The sequence below is a fragment of the Podarcis pityusensis genome, assembly GCF_964106645.2.
Source record: "Podarcis pityusensis genome assembly, chromosome: 5".
NCBI classification, from domain to species: Eukaryota; Metazoa; Chordata; class Lepidosauria; order Squamata; family Lacertidae; genus Podarcis; species Podarcis pityusensis.
In genome coordinates, this window is record NC_138032.1 from 87,467,209 (window position 1) to 87,487,371 (window position 20,163).

Below are 20,163 nucleotides of genomic sequence, written 5' to 3' on the forward strand. Positions count from 1 at the left end.
TCCAACTCTATTGAGTCACCTACCCAGGTGATGAACATCAGGGCTGTTTTGAGCTGTACTCGTGGTTGCTTATGAGAAAGATGCCAGCACGCCTTGAGGCCATCCTTTTCATCCAGGAAATGAGTCTTAGCATATTTGTTGATTCTGGCAAGAGCATTGATGGGCTCAGCCCATGACAACATCAGATGCCCGAAGCAACTACCTTTGTAGGTAAAGGTAAAGGGACCCCTGACCATTAGGTCCAGTCGTGACCGACTCTGGGGTTGCAGCGCTCATCTCGCTTTATTGGCCGAGGGAGCCGGCATACAGCTTCTGGGTCATGTGGCCAGCATGACTAAGCCGCTTCTGGCGAACCAGAGCAGTGCATGGAAACGCCGTTTACCTTCCCGCCAGAGCGGTACCTATTTATCTGCTTGCACTTTGATGTGCTTTCAAACCACTAGGTTGGCAGGAGCAGGGAGCGAGCAACGGGAGCTCACCCCGTTGGGGGGATTTGAACTGCTGACCTTCTGATCGGCAAGTCCTAGGCTCTGTGGTTTAACCCACAGTGCCACCCGCGTCCCTTACCTTTGTAGGTAGATGGTAGAATTCCCAAGCTGACCCCGAAATGGCCTGGAAGGAACGCAGCTGGTGCCATGGTCCCTATCACTCCAGGCTATACACCACAGCGTGGGTGCTGCTCATATCCTCAGCTTGCTCTGGACACAGGACCAGTGCTCTTGCACCATATCCTACTACTACAGCAGATCCTTCTGACAGAGCTGAAAGCTGGGGGTGTCAACTTGGAACAAAATATTGGCCCAGGTAAGCCCTTCCTGCATAATTGATCACATGTTGAAGTGCACACACATCATTTTGAATGGCAATACCCATTGACTTTGGGGCAGGGGTTGATCCCCTCAAATATTTTATGGGGGGGAGGGGCTGAAAGCACCTTGGCCCCTAGGATCTGCCTCCTCTGCTGAAGGAGCTCTGGGGGGGGGGGGTCCCCAGAGCCCCTTCCCACGGCATTCCCCCTGATTTGCTGGCAGCTCTCGAGGTGTCTCCCGTGCATAGATCTCAATCTTTCTGTACTCTGCTATTGCACAGATGGATGCAGACGTGGCCCCCCTCACCCTGCTCTCCTCCACAGAGCACGGTCTAAGCAGCTGGGTGCAAACTTCCCCGATCCTCTACCCCACCCCACCTCAATAAACTCGGGAGCAGCCCCTCCCGCGCAGTCCAGGCATGATTTAACCATAGCAACCCCTCCCCCTTGCAGGTGGATGCAGGCAGAGCATCTTCCAGCTACCACAAAGGCTGCGTGGAGAACGGGCAGCTTCTCTCTCTGTACCCACCAACCCGTGCAAGGGTGCCAACTTGAATAAAATATTGGGGGGGAGGGAAGGAAGCCCCACCCCGCACAATCAATCACAAGACATAGGGAGCACCTACCATTTGAACGGCAATACCTATCACACGGGGGGGGGGGGAGCTGGACCCCACAAATATTTTATCGGGGGGTTGGCTCCTATGCACTCTGGGGATTCCCTATTCATGGAGCTTCGCAAGACTCAAGGACCTCACCAGTACTGGGAGAAAGAGAGAGAGAAAGGGAGGGAGGGAGGGAGAGAGAGCCCCCCCCCCGGCGCTGCTTGCCCGTCTGCAGCTCCCTCCCTCCCTCCATCTGTCCGTCTCTTCCTCGGCAAGCTAATTCCCTGCTATTCTGGAAACGCAAAGCCTCGCCTGCCTGCCTGCCCGCCTCTCCCCGGTGCGGATCTCCGGGCGCAGCGCTCGGTGGCCGGGCTGCAAGAGACAATGACGGGCGTCGCGCTCCGGGCAGCCCGGGGGAGCAGCGCAGCGCAGCCCAGCTCGGGCGCCTTTGTCTCTCCCTTTCCCCGGGCTCCACTCACCTCTGGCAGGCTGGTGCTGCAGGCTCGCTCGCTCGCTCGCCTCCTCCTCCTCCTGAGCCCGGGCGAGGGGCCGGCCCGCCCCGCCAGGAGGCGTTTTGTATGAGGCTGGTGGAAGGGAAGGTGCCGCAGCCGCTCCGCCCCGCTCAGCGCGCGCGGAGCCACCAGCAGGTAGCGGCCAGCAGCGCCACGCTTGGGCCGCGGAGACCCCGCCCTACCCGGATGCGCCACGCCCACTCGGACACCCCCCCACTAGCAAGGAGCCAATCAGTGGCCGAGGTGGCAGTCTGGACCCTCCTCTCCTCCCCCCAGCTGCTAGAGCCCCGCGGTGCACGGGTAGCAAGCCAAGGTCAGCAGCGATGCCCAACAGTAGAGGGCAGCTCTTCTCCCTGCCTTTGCCTCTGACCCACCCCTTGGCCTCATGCTCTACCAACTGAGCTAGCCGGCAATGTCTCAGAAACTTCTTCAAGGGATGTAAGAAGGGCTGCCCAAGGCTCATGTAGACCAACCCTCTGCAATGCAGGGAATTGCCTCTCCTATAACTTGAAGTCATTGGTTCAGGCCCTACCCTCCAGAGCAGGAGAAAACAAGCTTGCTCCATCTTCCATCTGACAGCTCTTGAGATATTTAATGACCACCGTATCTCCTCTCAGTCTCCTCTTTTCCAGGATAAACATACCCAACTCAAGGTACTGTATACCTAGCCTAAGAAGCTGCCAATTGCTCCAGGACATGTTGTTGTTGTTTAGTCATTTAGTCGTGTCCGACTCTTCGTGACCCCATGGACCAGAGCACATCAGGCACTTCTGTCTTCCACTGCCTCCCGCAGTTTCCTCACACTCATGCTGGTAGCTTCGAGAACACTATCCAACCATTTCGTCCTCTGTCGTCCCCTTCTCCTTGTGCCCTCCATCTTTCCCAACATCAGGGTCTTTTCCAGGGAGTCTTCTCTTCTCATGAGGTGGCCAAAGTATTGGAGCCTCAGCTTCACAATCTGTCCTTCCAGTGAGTACTTAGGGCTGATTTCCTTAAGAATGGATAGGTTTGATCTTCTTGCAGTCCATGGGACTCTCAAGAGTTTCCTCCAGCACCATAATTCAAAAGCATCAATTCTACGGCGGTCAGCCTTCTTTATGGTCCAGCTCTCACTTCCAGGACATAGCTGATAACATGTTCTCTCTCAGCTATAGGATCACTGTCCATGGTTCTGAAACTTAGTTGAAGATTTCTCTCCAAGGTGTTGATCCTGCTTTGCTTCACCTTCCTGTCTCCTTGAAACATTGTGGTTGTCACCCCATGGGTCAGGACAGCCCAAAACAGAGAGGAAGTGGAGCAAAACAACAAGGAAGGCTTGCATTGGAGAGCCCAGCAGCCCAAGCTAGGGTGGGTCACAATCATACCATGGAAACAGCATATGACAGAAATATCACAGGTGCATGGGAAGGAATGGATGGGGAAAGCTCCAAGCCACTGTCCTGTAAATGCATGCTCCTCCCACTGGAGAACAGTTCAGAAAGCTCAATACAATGTAAAACAATCACCAAATACCCTGCTCCACAGCATGGTCAATGAAGCACTTGCTGTCACATGCCCGATTCCATGCTTCTGCATAGGTTACCAATGACAGAAATCTCCAATTAACCCCATCACAGGCTTATAACAGGTCACTTGGGGGCAGATTGGGCAAATAGCACCCATCAATACTGCCAGCCATGATACCAGCTCCTGAGCCCACCCAAATGCTGAAATAACTTGACTTACCTTCCATGACTGAGGCAAACCACACAGTCTTGCTGCTAATAAATTCCAGCGTAACCCCCATTGTTCATCTTTCGAAGTTAGTTTCAAATGGCAGGATGTTGTGTTCTGAAATTGTTCTAGTCTCATACAAAACAAGGTAAGTCTTTTTCCAAACCTCTGCATAAATTTGTAAGAACGCATATGTAAAAATCTCTGTCCACCACCTCCCACTTGCCATCATAACACATTACCTCTTTTGCAAATGTATTTTATTTTCACTGTGGGACATTGAGGACGGGTGATAGAGGGGAATATTGTTAACCTTTCCCCATATTGTTCCCCCAAAGCTGCTATTTACCCTTCAGGGGAGATATGTAGATACAGTATCATATACACATCATATAGTTGTGACCATAATCTTGTAAATCATCTCCTTAATTAAATAAAAGCATTCTTCTGGCATATTTCTTCCCTATCCTTTTTGTTCAACATTGCATTCAGATTCCTCCGCCCCTCTTTCATAGATACACTGTATTTTCTTACCTCTCACCTGGGATTAAAAAATAAATAAACCCCCCAGAAATCAAACTTTTAGATGTAATATTCTGTGCCCGTATGATCTTTCTCCATTTCTGCAAAGCTATGGGAAAGGTAATGAAATGATGCATCCAAAATTTAAATGATAAATTTTAGCTGATTTTAAGCCCCCCAATATTAAAACATTTGTCTCAATCTGTCCTCTTAGTACTTCTGCTTCCAAAGACAAGGCAGCTGACAACAGAAGAGAGGGTCTTTTTGTGGTGGCACCCTGCCACAGATATCCGACTGGCATCTTCATTGTTAAATTTTAGGTACCAGTTCTTAAAACTTCTTATTTGCTGAAACTTCAATCAGTATTTTTCTTGCTTTTATCAGCTGATGAATTTCATTAATAGATACTGCTTTTTTAAAAATGCTGCTATTGCACTTCATTGGGTTGCTGTTTAAATCATTTTTTAAAAAAATAAGTATGCTGATTTGGAAACTAACTGCATTTAAAAGCATCATATAAATCTTTGAGATAAGTTATTTTGAGGCTGGCCAAACCTAGAGCAAATGCAGGAGGGAATAATAGCTTCTATTTTTATTGAAGACTTATGTGGAGTTGTTATGGTAACTGCACATAAGGCAGCAGAGAGTACAGTGCCCATCTTCCTTATTTCACTCCTTTCAGCTAAATAAGCATTGTGGATTTATGCATGTGATGGAGACTATAATGCAGCTGCGCTGTTAGTACACAGTCCCATATTTGGCAAGAAAACGATAAAACCGACAGATTCAACTCATCAGAGCTGACTTTCTTTTTGCTGCCCCCTTTATATCATGTAGACTCCACATCTATTCATTCTTGTAGCAATTGGAACTTCCCACCTGAGGCTTCACGATGTATTAATTGTGTCCTACTGGACAATGTATCCTCTTTTTCATCACAATAATGCATATCTAAGGCTTTATTGGGGAGTCGGAGCAGGAATTTCCTTCATCAAAAAGGACCTCTCTGCTTTGAAAGTTCCACATCCTCAGAAATTGGTTTCCCTGTGACCGGTGATCTTAGTCTTGTCTGCAGCATGTAGAAATTCTCAGCATCTGTGTCAATATCTGCAGTGGAGCTTCTGTTTAGCATTCATGGTAGCCATTCTGGGTGGTGGTGTATGTGTGGCTTCTACTTACATACCCAAGTAAAAAAACCCAGTTCTGGGACTTTGGCTGGAAAAGCTACTGTGGTGCTGAAGGAACAGCTCCAGAACACATGGGCAAAGACAGCAGCCATCAATGGCCACTGCCCTACATGGGCATTTCCAGGCAGTCGAGAATATGCAGCAGTTTCCAAGGTACTGTGGTCAAATCAGATGCTGTTTTCTGGGGAAATGTTTCTGTCGCAGGGATATGGTATTTTTTTCAGCACTTAAAATGGGATGCTGTGTAGCTCAGAAAATACAATTTCTCTCTACTCCCGCCCAACCTCCTTTGCTATTGTCAGTGCCATATGGAACGTGGTTGCATGGCTGTCACAGGCACATATTAGAATTTATTAGATAGTTCCTCTCATTCTGCTACAGAATATTATTTTGCACACCCAATAATCTGAAATTACTGTAAAAGCCCTGGGATCCATTATATATGGCTTCATCAAGGAGCTAAAAGTTCTGTTATCTTCGGCATCAAGAATTTTGTAGCGTGACTACTGAATTTATAATATCATTTTCAAGGCTTTATATGGTACCAGCTCCTGATGCTGATTCGCAAGACTTTGCTTTCTGTCCTTTCTGGACCAGAACATTTGTCTTGGGTTGAAGATAGCCTGCCCATGGAGGCACTGGCGTACGATCCTGCCTGACATGAAATGTGAGCAATCACTCTTATTTTGTCAGAAATCATTAGGGCTAGGCTCTGGAATCCTCAGTTGTCTGCAGCTGCCTCTTCTGGGTGAACCACAGAACTGCTGCTTGGAGCATTTCCCAGACTGGCTTCACCCACCCAGACAGTCCACTGGTCTCTCCTAGATAGAAAGAGCTATAAAAGGTTTCTTCTCTGGACTGAGGTTTGGTTAAGGAGCCGTGGTCCTCTTTACGGTTTTGTGTTCCAGTGAATTCTCTTTGTTCTGACTCTCAGCTTGATCCTGCAGTTCTGTACACAGCACAACTCCTGGCTCTCCTCTTACAAGTGTACACTTCAGGTTTGTATAAAGGTTTCATGGAGTGCTGTTGACTCTAATACAATTTGTGGTGATGTTAAAGGAAGTGAGTGATTTGTCTATTACAATGTCATTTTTTTCAGCCCCTGAAATGTCACAAGGCACTTAATGAATCTGAAACCTTGTCTCTGTTCATGGGAAGATCTTTGCAAAATGCGTTATTGACTTGCCCTCTTCAGAAGAATCAGTCAAGTCCTCATATTTGATTATCAGCTTTAATGCTGAACTATCAATGCAAGAGACAAGCTTGCTGCTGTGTACAACCAGGGGGATGTTTGCAAATGTTACAGTTGATGAACAGTTAGTGCCATTCAAAGGAAAATGTCAGGGAGGCAATATGCTGTCCAAACCTCCAAGATACAGTATAACATCCTGGTTTGTATTGCAATTCCAAAAAAATAATATGTTTATAATGCATTTGATGGCTGAAAGGCACTGTTCCTGGCAACTCTGGGTTTTCAGAATGTTTAAACTGTTTTCAGATTTTTATTTTTTTAATAAAATGTTTCATTATTGAAAGGTCTGCCACCCTGGGCTGCTTTGGGAGGAAGGGCAAGATAGAAGCTGAAATCATACTAATGTATAGAGAAAGTACACCAACTGCTCAAAACACTGGCCAGATAGTGGCTGAGAAACTAACAACACATTTAGAGCATTCTGAATGGGATACAACAACTGAAAACTTTTTTTTATAACCAGTGTGCCATTGGTTAGGGGATAAGCTAATATAAATCTAACTCTAGTTGGCCCTTTGAGAGAATTTCTGGTTTGATTGTTGATATTTTCAGAAATGCCAACAGCAGCAATTCTAGTTTTCAGGAAGATTTGACATTTGTAAGTTATGTGCCAGGGAAAGAAAGGACAGCGGTTATCCTTTTCTCAACGCAACAATTTCAGACCAGAATTTCCAAGCCTGAGATAGTTCTTTTATTATATTAAAACCAAGTAGGGTGTGGACACAGGTGACCAGATGCCAAACACACTTCCTCTTCTTAAAATATGGGGACGGGGGGCGGGTTACTGCCTGCTTCTTAAACTTAGTGCTGTGGTCTTTAATGGTCTTTAAGAATTAAGACTCTAATTATTAGGCTGTAGTGGAATCATAGAATTGTAGAGTTGGAAATGGACCACAAGGCTCATCTAATCCAACTCCCTGAAATGCAGGAACCTTTTGCCCAATGAGGGGCTTGAACTTACCACCCGGAGATTATGGTAAGTGTCTCATGCTCTACCAACTGAGCTAGCCGGTCACAGTAAGGTGAATTATTTGGGTCCCAAATATCTGAGACTGCATCCTTCCCTACAGGCCCTCTCAGGCATTAAGATAAGCAGAGAGGACCCATTTGGTAGTTCTGCCACCCTCAGTAGTTCAGGGGGTGATAGCCCAGGAGACAGCATTCTCTGCGGCAGCCCCTAAATTGTGGAATTCCTTCCCCACAGAGGTGTGTGCCCAGCATCTTCACAATACAGCTTTCCATGAATGCTGAAGGTACACCTGGCCTTTGACATCTGAGAGATGTGTTTTCAGGAACCCCCCCCCCCCCATTCTTGTGACTGCAATAGTTCTGAACTGTTTTTAATTCTGAATATTAAATTGTTGCAATCTGCCCTGGAACCTGCTGGTGAAGAGCAGACAATTGATTAATTGCCTTAAAAGAGCCTGGGTGCCAAAGGGGTCAACCTAAAAATTTTGTGGTGCAAATATGTTTTCATTGTTTCTGTGTCTTCTTTATGTGCAGATGGCAAAACCATATCTCGCCACTCTGTAACCTTTGGGCAATTGAAATACAGTCGTACCTTGGATCTCGAACGCCTTGCGAGTCAAACATTTTGGCTCCCAAACACCGCAACCCTGGAAGTGAGTGTTCCGGTTTGTGAACGTTCTTTGGAACTTGAACGTCTGATGTGACTTCTGTGGTTTCCAATTGGCTGCAGGAGCTTCCTGCAGCCAATTGGAAGCCGCGCCTTGGTTTCTGAACATTTTGGAAGTTGAACGGACTTCCGGAATGGATTCCGTTCAACTTCCGAGGTACCACTGTATTTGGCTCCAAGGTTTCATCAACTGAGAAAACTGAAAATGCTCATGTAGTAAAGCATGCATGGAATATGTAATGCAGTAAAACACACATGGAATAGGTAACAGCTGCACTACAATCTTTCTGGCACCAGGTTACAAATTTTGGGTGTGGCCTCTTCTGCTTCAAGTATTATTATTATTATTATTAAATTGTTTTTCTTTGAAAGGGATTATGTTGTTTTCTCATACATTGGTACTTCGGGTTACATACGCTTCAGGTTACAGACTCCGCTAACCCAGAAATATTATCTCGGGTTAAGAACTTTGCTTCAGGATGAGAACAGAAATCGTGCAGTGGTGGCGCAGCAGCAGAAGGCCCCATTAGCTAAAGTGGTGCTTCAGGTTAAGAACAGACCGCCAGAACGAATTAAGTTCTTAACCCAAGGTACCACTGTATTGCGATTTTATGATTGGACACACTGTGCTGGAATGCCCTGGAGGAGTTTAGAATCTTTTTAAAAGTAATTAAAAATGAACGGAATTAAATAGAAAGATATAAAACACTAATATTTAGAGGAACAATATATTGCAGGGGGGTGGGATTTGATGACCCTTGGGGTCCCTTCCAACTCAACAATTCTATGATTCTATGAATGTAAATTGTTGAGCAAGGTTGCTAAGTAACAGTAATGGTGACATGTCTTCCATTGTGACACCTCCCCCTGCTGGAACACTTGTCAGATGTCTTTGGAAAAAGCAGGTATTTGAGCAGACTTAAGAGAAAGTAGTTAGGAAGTTACAGCCCATCCACACTTCTGTTTGTCCCGTGATTTCAAGTGGTTTCATGGGTCCAAGAGGCTGTTTTTGGTCCCATCAGCGCCCCCCCCCCCAGATGTTTGTTCCAATTCAGCAGGAAACAGCGGGTTTTCCAGGATAAAGTGATGGGACAAAACCCCCCCATCTCAGATCTGTGACTTGAAATCAAGAGACAAACAGGAGTGTGGAGGGAGTTATTGGGTTAGTTACGTTAGATAGTATTTTTATTAGCTAGAGCTTTGTGGCATTAGAGGGGGAATTATACAGGAAAAAATCACATCTCTTAAAATGTAAGCTGAATTTCTTTGTGGTTTCTGTATTCTGATTCTGTCACTACCCAGGAAAATTCAGAATCCTAGGGGAACATCCCTCCCCAATCATGGCTGGATTATTCTCAAAACATCGTTTTCAGGACCAGCTTACATGCTTCAAGTGAAACGGCTTGCTTTCTCCTTCATGGGCATAGTCAGAAGAAAACCATATCCAAGTTTGGGAGGGTCTTTTGACAAGCTATTCTCAGTGGACCCAACCCCATGTTGAACTCTTCACAAGTGTGACAGCAAATTCATGTTAAGTCTGGACGTGTCAGGTGTCCCAAGTTTAGTGCGGCGATATAGAGAATTAAGACACCAAACCCCCAGTTCCTTACCACCTCCTCACTCTGTCTTAGAGCAATCTAAGTATTTGTTTTCGGAGTATTTGTTTCGGGAAGAAAGAAAGCTCTGCAGAGATGGAGGAGGATTTTGGGCATCGCTGCTGAAAGCATAAAGTCTATCCCTTGGCCTGTAAGGATGAGTCCACGTCATTTTTGAGTGGCCTACTGCCCCAGGGATGGACAGGACTGGCTCAGATCCTTCAGGTGAGAACATTACCTGTGCTGATGGAGAATTGTTGTGATGCCAGTGAGAAACTGGCTAATTGGGTAGGGAGGAGGCATGTCTCTGATTCAAGAAAACTTCAGCGGACTGCAATAGCATCCCGTTTGAAGAAGATAGATAAGCATTTATTTTTACCTATTTTTCATGAGCAAGGCTGCTTGATTCATCCATTTATTTGCCCCCAAAGGGGTCAGAGAACAAGCAACGGGCATCAAGCATCTTCAAACCAGGGAAAAGGTATGAACAACAACAACAACTTTCCTCACTGCTTTTGAGTTGAAATCCTGGCACTTACAGGGTCAGGGTGGTGCAGAAGTTACAGCAAGGGTCACCAAGTGACCAGAGGAGAAATGACTGCTGGTAGGAGCACAGAGAGAAGAAAAGCCATGGCACACCTGTAACAGCAAAACGGGATGCCTTCCTCTGCCCCAGCTGCAATAAAGCATGTCTCTCCTGTATTGGTCTCTACAGTCACAGCAGGCGCTGTAACTCTCCAACAATTTGACTTTACCCCCGATGGTGCACTCTTTCATTGTCTCTTGAGACAGATGGATGTCACTATCTCACCCACCATTGGCATGCAGCCCCTGGAAAAGTGGCCACTCAGTTCCCCCCACCCTGCTTTAATACCACAGTCTAGTGTCCCTGGACAGCAGTATGTCCAACCAGTAACAAAAGGGAGCGGCAAAAGGGAGAGTTCACGCTCTTTCTAACCCAACTCCTTTTTTTGTGTGAAATATATTGCTCCCCTTTTAAATGCCCACTTTAAAGTCTGACTATTTAAATGCCTCACTCACTGGATCATCACCTCGTCGTGGTGAGTGGGCTTGCACGTTCCTATGATCCTTGTGAGTGAAGCTGACGGGAGTCTCGTACTCTCAGCATGGTCACCCAAGGCAGTAAGCTCAAAGGGGAGGAGCTAGACAAAGAATGATCCAAGAAGTCTTCAATGGCAGAGCAGGCGAAAGATAATAAGTGGCATGTTATAATGGCTGTGAAGGCGGATGAAGGCTGTAGCAGATAGGAATCTACGGGTTGTTGTAATACTCTTGCCATCGGAATAGAGCCTTAATGTGAAGACTGTGCATTGGTCAGCGTGCACTGATCTACACACACAAAGCAAATTCATGCACAGACGTCTTCCAAAAACTCATCCTGAACCCAAAAAAGTCCCATGACGATTGGCAAATGGTAACGGGGGAAGCATGAAATCTGAAAGCCCCTAGTCATGAACTAGCACATGGGCGGTGGATACAGATTCAGTCATTCTGACTCAAGGAATGCGGCAGTTGAGTATCTTGGCAGTTGTATCCATGACTGAGCAGTCCTATTTAGGATCTACTCTGGTCACCCCGAAAAGGGGGAGAGGCTAGAAAAGGTGCCTTTATATATAAAAATCTACCTTCCATTTTCCCTGACTGTGCCCAGTGGGGTCACTACTCAGCGGTCATAAAAGACAATTGAGCTTTGGAACATGGAATATACGGACTTTGTTGGATAACATAGATAATGAGCATCCCGAACACAGGACTGCCATCATTGCAAGCGAGTTGTGACGTTTTAACATCAATATTGCAGCGCTTCAAGAAACTCAAAGAGCAGGAGAGGGACAACTGAAGGAAGAAAAAGGAGGCTACACTTTCTTCTGGAAAGGTCTACCTGAACAAGAACGTCAAATACACGGAGCAGGCTTTGCTATCAAAAACAATCTTGTGAAAAGTCCCTACTGGAATTAATGAGTGACTTTCAACCCTTCAAATAAAACTCGCCAAAAACCAACAGGCTACTATTCTAAGTGCTTATGCACCAACACTGGATGCCAATGGAGACATTAAAGAAAACAATTTACTCTCAGCTGGATACCATCCCATCAGAGATGCCTAAGGAGGATATCCTCCTGGGTGATTTTAATGCAGGAGTTGGGCAAGATTTCGATCTGTGGCCTGTGACTATTGGTAAAGAAGGAAATGGCAACATTTGGAATCTTACTTTAGACTATATGTGCAGCGCACAACCTTGTTATTACAAACCCACTCCTTCAACAAAATAAATAAATTTATAAAGCCCAAGCTATCTGGAAGACTGTATTCCCTCATACGAACCTTCCTGGGTTTTGACATCTTCAGGAGAGGCCCTTCTCTTGGTCTCACCACCCTCACTGGCATGCTTGGTAGGGATGCGGGAAAGGGGCTTCTCACTGGTGGCTGCTCCCAGAACTACCTCCCTGGAGAAGCCAGACTGGCTCCTTCCTTGCTGTCTGTCCTTCTGCCAGCAGTTGAAGACCTTCCTATTACAACCGGCCTTTGGCAACTGACTGCTTTTCATAGGCGAAGCCGGGAGGGCAACTGTCTCCACCTAAATCAAGTAAATAAATAAAAATAATTAACTAAAAGTAGAAATTGTAGAAAGATTTTGACAGATTTTTCTGAGCAGTTGGGGTCAAACGAAAGTAATTTAAAACAACTATTGTTGAGATATGTCATTCCAAATCTGCTAGACAGAGCCGGACAGAGGATGACAGGTGGGTGTCCTGCGCCCCCCCATAAATCCTGCCTATGCCTATGGTGCTTTTAATAAAAAGGTTGGTGCCGTGCTGTTTTTATTATAATAATTTGTATGTTTTCAATAGATCAGACACACACACATACAGAGCAGACCCTACAAGTGTCCATATTTTCCAAGGACAGTCCCGGATTTACAGAAGCCATCCTGGTTTCTAATTTGATCCCGGAATGTCCCGCTTTTCATCAGAGAAATGTTGGAGGGTATGGAGTGACATGACCCCCGAGCCAAGGAGATAAGTAACTATACAACCTTTAGAAAACACCTGAAGGCAGCCCTGTATAGGGAAGTTGTTTAATGCTTTATTATGTTTTTATATATGTTGGAAGCCTTCCAGAGTAGCTGGGGCAACCCAGTCATGTGGGTGGGGTATAAATAATGTTGATGTTGATGATAGTTTCACTGGAGAAATGTTGGAGGGTATGACACAGGAGCAATAATTTAAAAGCAAATACATATGTTGAATTGCTTTTTAATGATTGTTTCCTTCCCCGTCCATGTTTTTAGCTTCCCTTATTTTATCTGTAAGCCGCCTTAAATCCCTGTAAGGGGAAAAAGCATAAATAAGTAACAACAACAACAACATTTCATATTAAGAAGAACTGGATGGGTTACTCCTCCCCCTCTCACGTTTTTGGCTTCCCTTATTTTATATCAGCTGCCTCGAGTCTCTGTGAAGGGGGAGATGCAGGGTATAAATAAATACGTAATAATAATAATAATAAATTTCACATTAAGACAACTGACTGGGTTTACTCCCCACCCCATATGTTTTTAGCTGCCTTTATATTATCTGTCAGCTGCCTTGAGTCTCTGTGAAGAAATGGGAAAGGCAGGGTACAAATATTGTAAATAATAGTAATAACAATGATAATAACAACTCGCATTAAGACAACTGGATGGGTTTGCTCCACCCCTCCCTATGTCTCCAGCCGCCTTTATTTCATCCTTGAGTCCCTGTGAGTAATTAAATGCAGAATACTGGCGGTAATGATACATATATATCAGCAGGACAACCTGGGCGGGTTTACTCTACCCTTCATAGCTCTATGCGCGCGGTCCTTCCCTCCCGTCGGGTAAGGAAGCGGCGGAGGCCGCAAAAAAGAAGCGACGCTTTCGACGCCCGTGACGTCACTTACGCGACGGTGGCTGCGGCTGTCTGTCTGACGGTGCACCTGCCGGCAGCTCAGAAGGATGGAGCCTCCGGGCGGAGCGCGGCACTCGGGGCCGGCGGGCGCCAGGTGCGGAGAGGCGGGGGATGGGCGTCTGGACAGTGAGGGGGGGGGGTCTGGGGAGGAAAATAAACCCCTCCCCACCGAGTCATATAATAGACCTGCCTCGGTGGGGGTGGAGAGAGCCGGTGGCGCGTCTGTCTGGTAACCGGAAGGTGGGCGGTTCGAGCCCAGGCAGGGCAGGATTTTCTGCATTGGGGGGGGGGGGGGTTGGGCTAGATGACCCTCCCAGGGAACTCCCCCCACCCCTACTCCTCAGGTTGTACAATGCTAAGTGGAGATTTGATGGGCATCCGTCATGGGTGCCGTAGTGGAGATCCCTGCATCGCGGGGGGTTGGACTAGATGACACCCCGGTAAAAGGTAAAGGTAAAGGGACCTCTGACCATTAGGTCCAGTCGTGACCGACTCTGGGGTTGCGGTGCTCATCTCGCTTTATTGGCCGAGGGAGCCGGCGTACAGCTTCCGGGTCATGTGGCCAGCATGACTAAGCTGCTTCTGGCGAAGCAGAGCAGCGCATGGAAACACCGTTTACTTCCCCGCCGGAGCGGTACCTATTTATCTACTTGCACTTTGACGTGCTTTCGAACTGCTAGGTTGGCAGGAGCAGGGACCGAGCAACGGGAGCTCATCCCGTTGCGGGGATTCGAACTGCCAACCTTCTGATCGGCAAGTCCTAGGCTCTGTGTTTTAACCCACAGCGCCACCTGCATCCCTGATGACACCCCGGAGCCCCTTCCAACTCCACAGTTCTATGAATCCCAACCTGGCCAACCCACCAGGGTGGTTGTGTGAGGGGTGTGTCCCGAGGAAGGGATGTGGGCACTTGAGGACTTGCGTTGCTCTCAGTGCTGGATTTACGTATAAGCTAAACAAGCTGTAGCTTAGGGCCCCACTCTCTTGGGGGGCCCCAAAAAAATTAAAGGAAAAAAAAAACCCCACTGGATGTACATTTCCAAGATATAAGATAAAAAAAAAGAAATTAAATAAAACCTACATACAGCAACAGTGTTTTGTGTTGTGTAGGCTCCTATGATGTAAGTCACGGGCCCCACCTGCTAGCCTGCTCCCTAAAATATCACTGGTTTGCTCATTTCTATATATAGAGTGCCTGCATTCTGCATGTCCAAATGGCTTTAGATACCTATTAGGTCCATAAATTACCATATAGCATATATTCAAGACAAAAAACAGCGACAATTGGTTGTTGATAAAGGAAAGCTGGACATATAAAGGACCCCATTACCTTCAGTAGCTTAGGGCCTCATCAAATCTAAATCCGGCCCTAGGTGAGGACAAAATTTTGGGTTAAATGATGTCACCTCAGCTAGGAGACCTGTGCAGGTGACCTGCCCGCACTGCCCTAAATCCGGCACTGCTCTGTAGGTGGGTGACATCCAACCAGGTGGCGCGTTGGAAGATGGCCGACAATAACATCTCTCTGACCCATACGAGGTAATTAAGAGGCTGCTATGGGAAGTATGCAGTCTTCCTACCCCCCCAAGGAGATGGGGGGGGGCTGCCTTGCCAGCGGTGTCCACAATGCACCCCCTGATCCGAGAGATGGAGGTGCCGGTCACTTGGCACGAGCCCCCGAGGAAGTCAGATCTTCCTGACGCCGATTCCAATCAGCGTGTGCTGGTTAGCTTCAGCTCGGAATTATATTTGGAAACATACGATTGGAATGAAGCTGAAGCACATACATCAAGTAACGCTCGAGAGATAAGACTGCTGATTAATGGATCTCCGTGACCGGGAGTGACGGACGGATAAGTAAATCTTCTGATGAATCACCATTAAGAGACTGTATGTTTGGAATGAAGGGGGGGGTGGAGGAAAAAACCTTTTTTCTTTGCACGATGTGATATTAATAACCCTTCACCCCAGATAGAAACAAGATCGTTGTGTTTTACTAATCACAAGCAGGAATTCAAGAACTGTGTGGGATGGATTATAGCTGGAGAGAGGATTGGTGAACGGTGAGAACGGAGGAAAATTTTATGACGCAGTTAAAAAATGGTATCTCGCCAAGACAGGCTTGCCGGAGAAAGAAGGACAGGGGGAGGAGAATCAGGACCATTGGAATGAGAAGGAATGTTGGAATGCAATCTTGACCTGACAGAGCCTCCTGATATACTTGGCAAGTCTGAGAAAAGTAAAGGACAGACCGAAGATTAATTTTTTTCATGGAAGCGTTGAACAGCAGCTGTCCCTGAGCGATATGATATTTGGAGAGTACAAAACCCACACAGAGGATGCCTGTTTTTAATCTGCTTGTGAAAATTATCAGAGATCGTAAAGAAAGGAATATACGATAACAACAAGAAGATGAAGAAAGTAATAAAGGACTATCTGGATTGAACTGGATAGAACTGTTTAATAAAAGCAGCAATATAAGTGATGTTTAGACTCGTTCGGAGCTTTGGACTTGTTCGGAGCTTGATGTATGGGTACCCCCAACAAAATTTAAAATTCGGCTGTATAATTTGGAACTAATGTGATTTGGATAATGTGATGTGATTGGCCTGTTAATAAAAATTATTTTTAAAATAAAATTTATTTTACTTACATATATTTATCTATCTCAAAGTTCACACGCTGCTTGATTGTTAAAGTGGACTCCCCTGCCACACTCCTTTTTAAACAGCTGCTTTCTTGACTTCCTTTTTTTATTATTATTCCAGAAAGCAGTTATTGGACCTGCCCTGGGAAGACATCCTCTTCCCCCACATTCTCTCGTATCTCCCTCTGAGGCAACTCCTGAGCCTGCAGAGGGTCAGCAAGGCGTTTCAGTCTCTAATTCAGCTTTACCTCACCAACATGCGCTGCTTTGATTCTAGGCAGGTATGGGTAATGGTGTGCATGTGGTAAGAATGTGTGCATTCAGTCACATGGCAGAGTGAGTGTGGGGCTGATTGTTTTCTGTTTTGTTGTTTTTAATATAACAATTTAGCAAAAGATACTGAGCGGCAACACCATCACTATCTGCCGCGCTTTGTGAAATTAGTTGTAGGTGCTTGGATCAAGCTCTCTGGTTTCTCAATTAGTGTTGGGAATAAGTCAGTGTAAGATAAGAGTTAATATTCCTGGTGCTGAACTTTTGAGCTTCAGCAGTGAGTTTGTTCAATAATTGATCCTGGGCAAAAAAGAATTTCAAGCCTAGCTGTGCAGAAGAAAGCAGGGTGGCACGAGAGACAATTTATTTCTAGGAAAAATAAACTGTTATCTGATCCTTATTCTACCAGATTTTTGGATGTAAAATATAGCTTGAAAGTTAATAGTTTTACAGGGATATTTGGTCATATAGAAATTTTCACATCTATATGTGATGTGAGCGTTGTGTACGTAAAGTTGGTGCTTAAATCTCCAATTATGCATATAAACTTCACAAATTGACCTTTTTTTTAAAAAAAAAAAGCATTCTCCAGATTATAACAGAAGTTTCTAGAAGAGTTTGCTTACTTTAACGCACTTAAGCCTGTAGTTTGAACTCTCCAGAGGAGTATGCAGAGTCCAAACAGGAATAGTTACTTTATGCAAAGTAATTTTAGGATGGTTAAAATACTCTTGCTCCCTTCAATTTTTTAATTATTATTTATAGATATTATCTTTCTGTAATTTACACCCTGTCCTTTAATGCCAATTGCATTTATTAGCTCTGCAAACAAAAATTAGGGCTGGAGGAGAGCGCGCTTGGAATATTAAAATGCTGTAACAACAACCCATTTTGTCTTCTTGCCTATGGCAGGTGGGACCAAACATTCCGAAAGCTGCATTCTGCATCCTGCTAAAAGACAACGAGGTGTTGCAACAGCTGGCACTACAGAACTGTTCTGATTGGCTGTCTGACAAGGAGCTGCTTCCTGTGATTGGCCAGAACCACCATTTGCAGCAGATTGAGTTGAATGGCTGCGTGCAGCTGAGTCGCCATGCCCTGGTGGCCATCTCTTTGAGCTGCCCCAATTTGCGCCGGCTTTCTCTGGCTCATTGCGAGTGGGTGGACAGCCTCTCCCTGCGGAGCCTGGCTGACCACTGCAAGGAGCTGGAGTCCCTGGACCTTACAGCCTGCCGGCAGCTGAAAGATGAAGCCATCTGTTACCTTGCACAGAGGTGTAACAGACTGAAGTCCCTCTCGCTGGCTGTCAACGCGAATGTGGGTGACGTAGCAGTGGAGGAGATTGCCAAAGCCTGTCCCGAACTGGAGCACCTCGACCTCACAGGCTGCCTGCGGGTCAAGAACAACTCCATTAGGTAACAGTTGCACACATGGAGTGCAGCAGTTGCGTGTGTATTTAATGCGTTTGTATCATGCCTTTGCGTTTGTATCATGGGACACGGGTGGCGTATGGGACACGGGTGGCGCTGCGGGTTAAACCACAGAGCCTAGGACTTGCCGATCAGAAGGTCGGCGGTTCGAATCCCCTCAACGGGGTGAGCTCCCGTTGCTCGGTCCCTGCTCCTGCCATCCTAGCAGTTCAAAAGCACGTCAAAGTGTAAGTAGATAAATAGGTACCTCTCCAGCGGGAAGGTAAATGGCGTTTCCGTGCGCTGCTCTGGTTCGCCAGAAGCGGCTTAGTCATGCTGGCCACATGACCCAGAAGCTGTACGGCAGATCCCTCGGCCAATAAAGCGAGATGAGCGCCTCAACCCCAGAGTCGGTCATGACTGGACCTAATGGTCAGGGGTCCCTTTACCTTTACTATACCAAAACTACAGATTCTGCAGCTTGAAGCCTAAATTTCTCCAACCACAGTAAATGCAAATTCTACAGCATCGTGGGCTTACAATTTGTTTGCACATATCATTTTGGCTGGGCCAATTTTCAGAGACCAGATTACTGGTGTTCTGAAAGGCTACTTGGAGACTTGTGGGCTAGCAGAGGTAGGGAAAGCCATGGGGAAGAACACTAAATACCCCTTTCCTTGATTATCAGAGACTTTACTCTGCCCCTCCAAGGGTATTTACAGCCACTTCTCTTTTTACGATATGGAACATCTTCTTGTAACCTTGGGCCAAGCTGACTAATTTACAAGACCACGTTCTGTCTTGAATTTCTGTATCAAAAGAACTGCAAAAACACCACACGTTGTACAGCAGTTATGTAACTTAATCCCTAGCAGTCTTTCTCTGCTATGATAGGCAGAGACAATTTGCTGGATATTATCTGGACAGTAGTAGAGATGAGGGATGGAGGTTTTTTGCTGCTTGCTGTTGAATTTCTTGCAGGATTCCTACAGGTATTGACTCTAGGACCTTCTGAATGTAAAATGTGTGCTTTATTGCTGTAGCCCCACCTCATCCCAGCCAACCCTAAAGGAATATCATGTTGGTTTGGGCACTCTGATTCTGGCAAGGGACTGCGAACTTAAAACTTCTTGCATCTTCTCTTTTGATAGGACCTTGGCAGAGTACTGCCCCAAGCTGCGTGCTCTGAAGGTGAAGCACTGCCACGACGTGGTAGAATCCAGCCTCAGCATCCTTCGCAATCGTGGTGTGGAGGTAGACGTGGAACCTCCACTACAGCGCGCCCTGGTTCTCTTGCAAGATGTCGTGGGTTTTGCCCCTTTTATCAATCTTCAGATCTAATGAAAGCAAGGCACTGTCCAGTGGTCCCTGGTGGCCGCCTGCAGGAAGACCTGTCGGATACTGCTGCTGAGGAGCTCAAGAGGCAGAGAGGGTTTACGTCTCATCCCTTCAAGCCGGGCTGGTTCTGAGCTACCAATACCCCTTGTTGGGAACCTGTACGCGCATTAGAAAAACAAACCCACTTGCATCACAATGGACAGCAAGGATGTGTTTTGATGCATCCTGGCTAACAGATACATAGCATGTACGTTCAAGGATATTCTAGAGTTGGATTTTGGGCTTGCTGCTTTGAAGTGACTGCTGAAAGGCAGTTGCATTGATGTTGAACCCATTTTACCCAACTGCACTTCATGTGGACCTCCAAAGATAAATAGGGATTTTGGGGTGGGTGGGCGGGCAGAATGTATAATCACTGGAGAGTAAGGTTGACAGCTGGCAATATTAGTACAACTTCCTTCCTGCTTTGAGTTGAGTCTTGGAGAAGTCCTCACCCTCCTAGAGAGAGTGGGGAGAGATCCTTCAGGTGTGCAACAGACTGTTGTGCCCTTAAAGGCTTCAGGGTAGATAGGGGAGTGCTGGTACCAGAGTGTTGAGAAGAGTGGCATTCTCCAGATACCCTCCTGCTTTTAAGGGCAAATGTGGACCACACCTGTGCTGGTGCATGTAGCTTCTTCTGTGTATGCGGTTAAAGGGGGGATATTTATTAGATT

At 46.3% G+C, this 20,163-nt stretch overlaps 1 protein-coding gene and 2 long non-coding RNA genes across 5 annotated transcripts; 1 reads left to right on the plus strand and 2 right to left on the minus strand.

The window, feature by feature from the left end:
* Nucleotides 1–75: 75 nt before the first annotated feature.
* LOC308477283 lies at nucleotides 76–4,363 on the minus strand. Its single transcript, XR_013986442.1, has 3 exons — nucleotides 3,039–4,363; nucleotides 568–2,612; nucleotides 76–202 (listed from the first exon to the last, which is right to left on the minus strand). It is a non-coding gene; the product is annotated as an uncharacterized lncRNA (long non-coding RNA).
* On the plus strand, nucleotides 636–20,132 carry FBXL15 (F-box and leucine rich repeat protein 15; the record flags this gene model as incomplete). 3 transcript variants are annotated; one of them, XM_081005678.1, is made up of 4 exons in its annotated part: nucleotides 636–804; nucleotides 13,645–13,877; nucleotides 17,616–18,118; nucleotides 19,264–20,132. In XM_081005678.1, the coding sequence occupies 4 exons, from the start codon at nucleotides 636–638 to the stop codon at nucleotides 19,451–19,453; spliced, it is 1,095 nt and encodes a 364-aa protein (XP_080861804.1). In that variant the 3' UTR covers nucleotides 19,454–20,132. The 3 variants fall into 3 exon arrangements, with proteins under 3 accessions (XP_080861804.1, XP_080861805.1, XP_080861806.1); XM_081005679.1 differs by having other exon boundaries at nucleotides 13,648–13,877; XM_081005680.1 differs by lacking the exon at nucleotides 636–804 and adding an exon at nucleotides 16,552–16,711 and having other exon boundaries at nucleotides 13,718–13,877.
* Nucleotides 8,856–13,727, minus strand: LOC308477297. The gene is made up of 2 exons (XR_013986461.1): nucleotides 13,654–13,727; nucleotides 8,856–12,429 (listed from the first exon to the last, which is right to left on the minus strand). It is a non-coding gene; the product is annotated as an uncharacterized lncRNA (long non-coding RNA).
* Nucleotides 20,133–20,163: the final 31 nt, after the last annotated feature.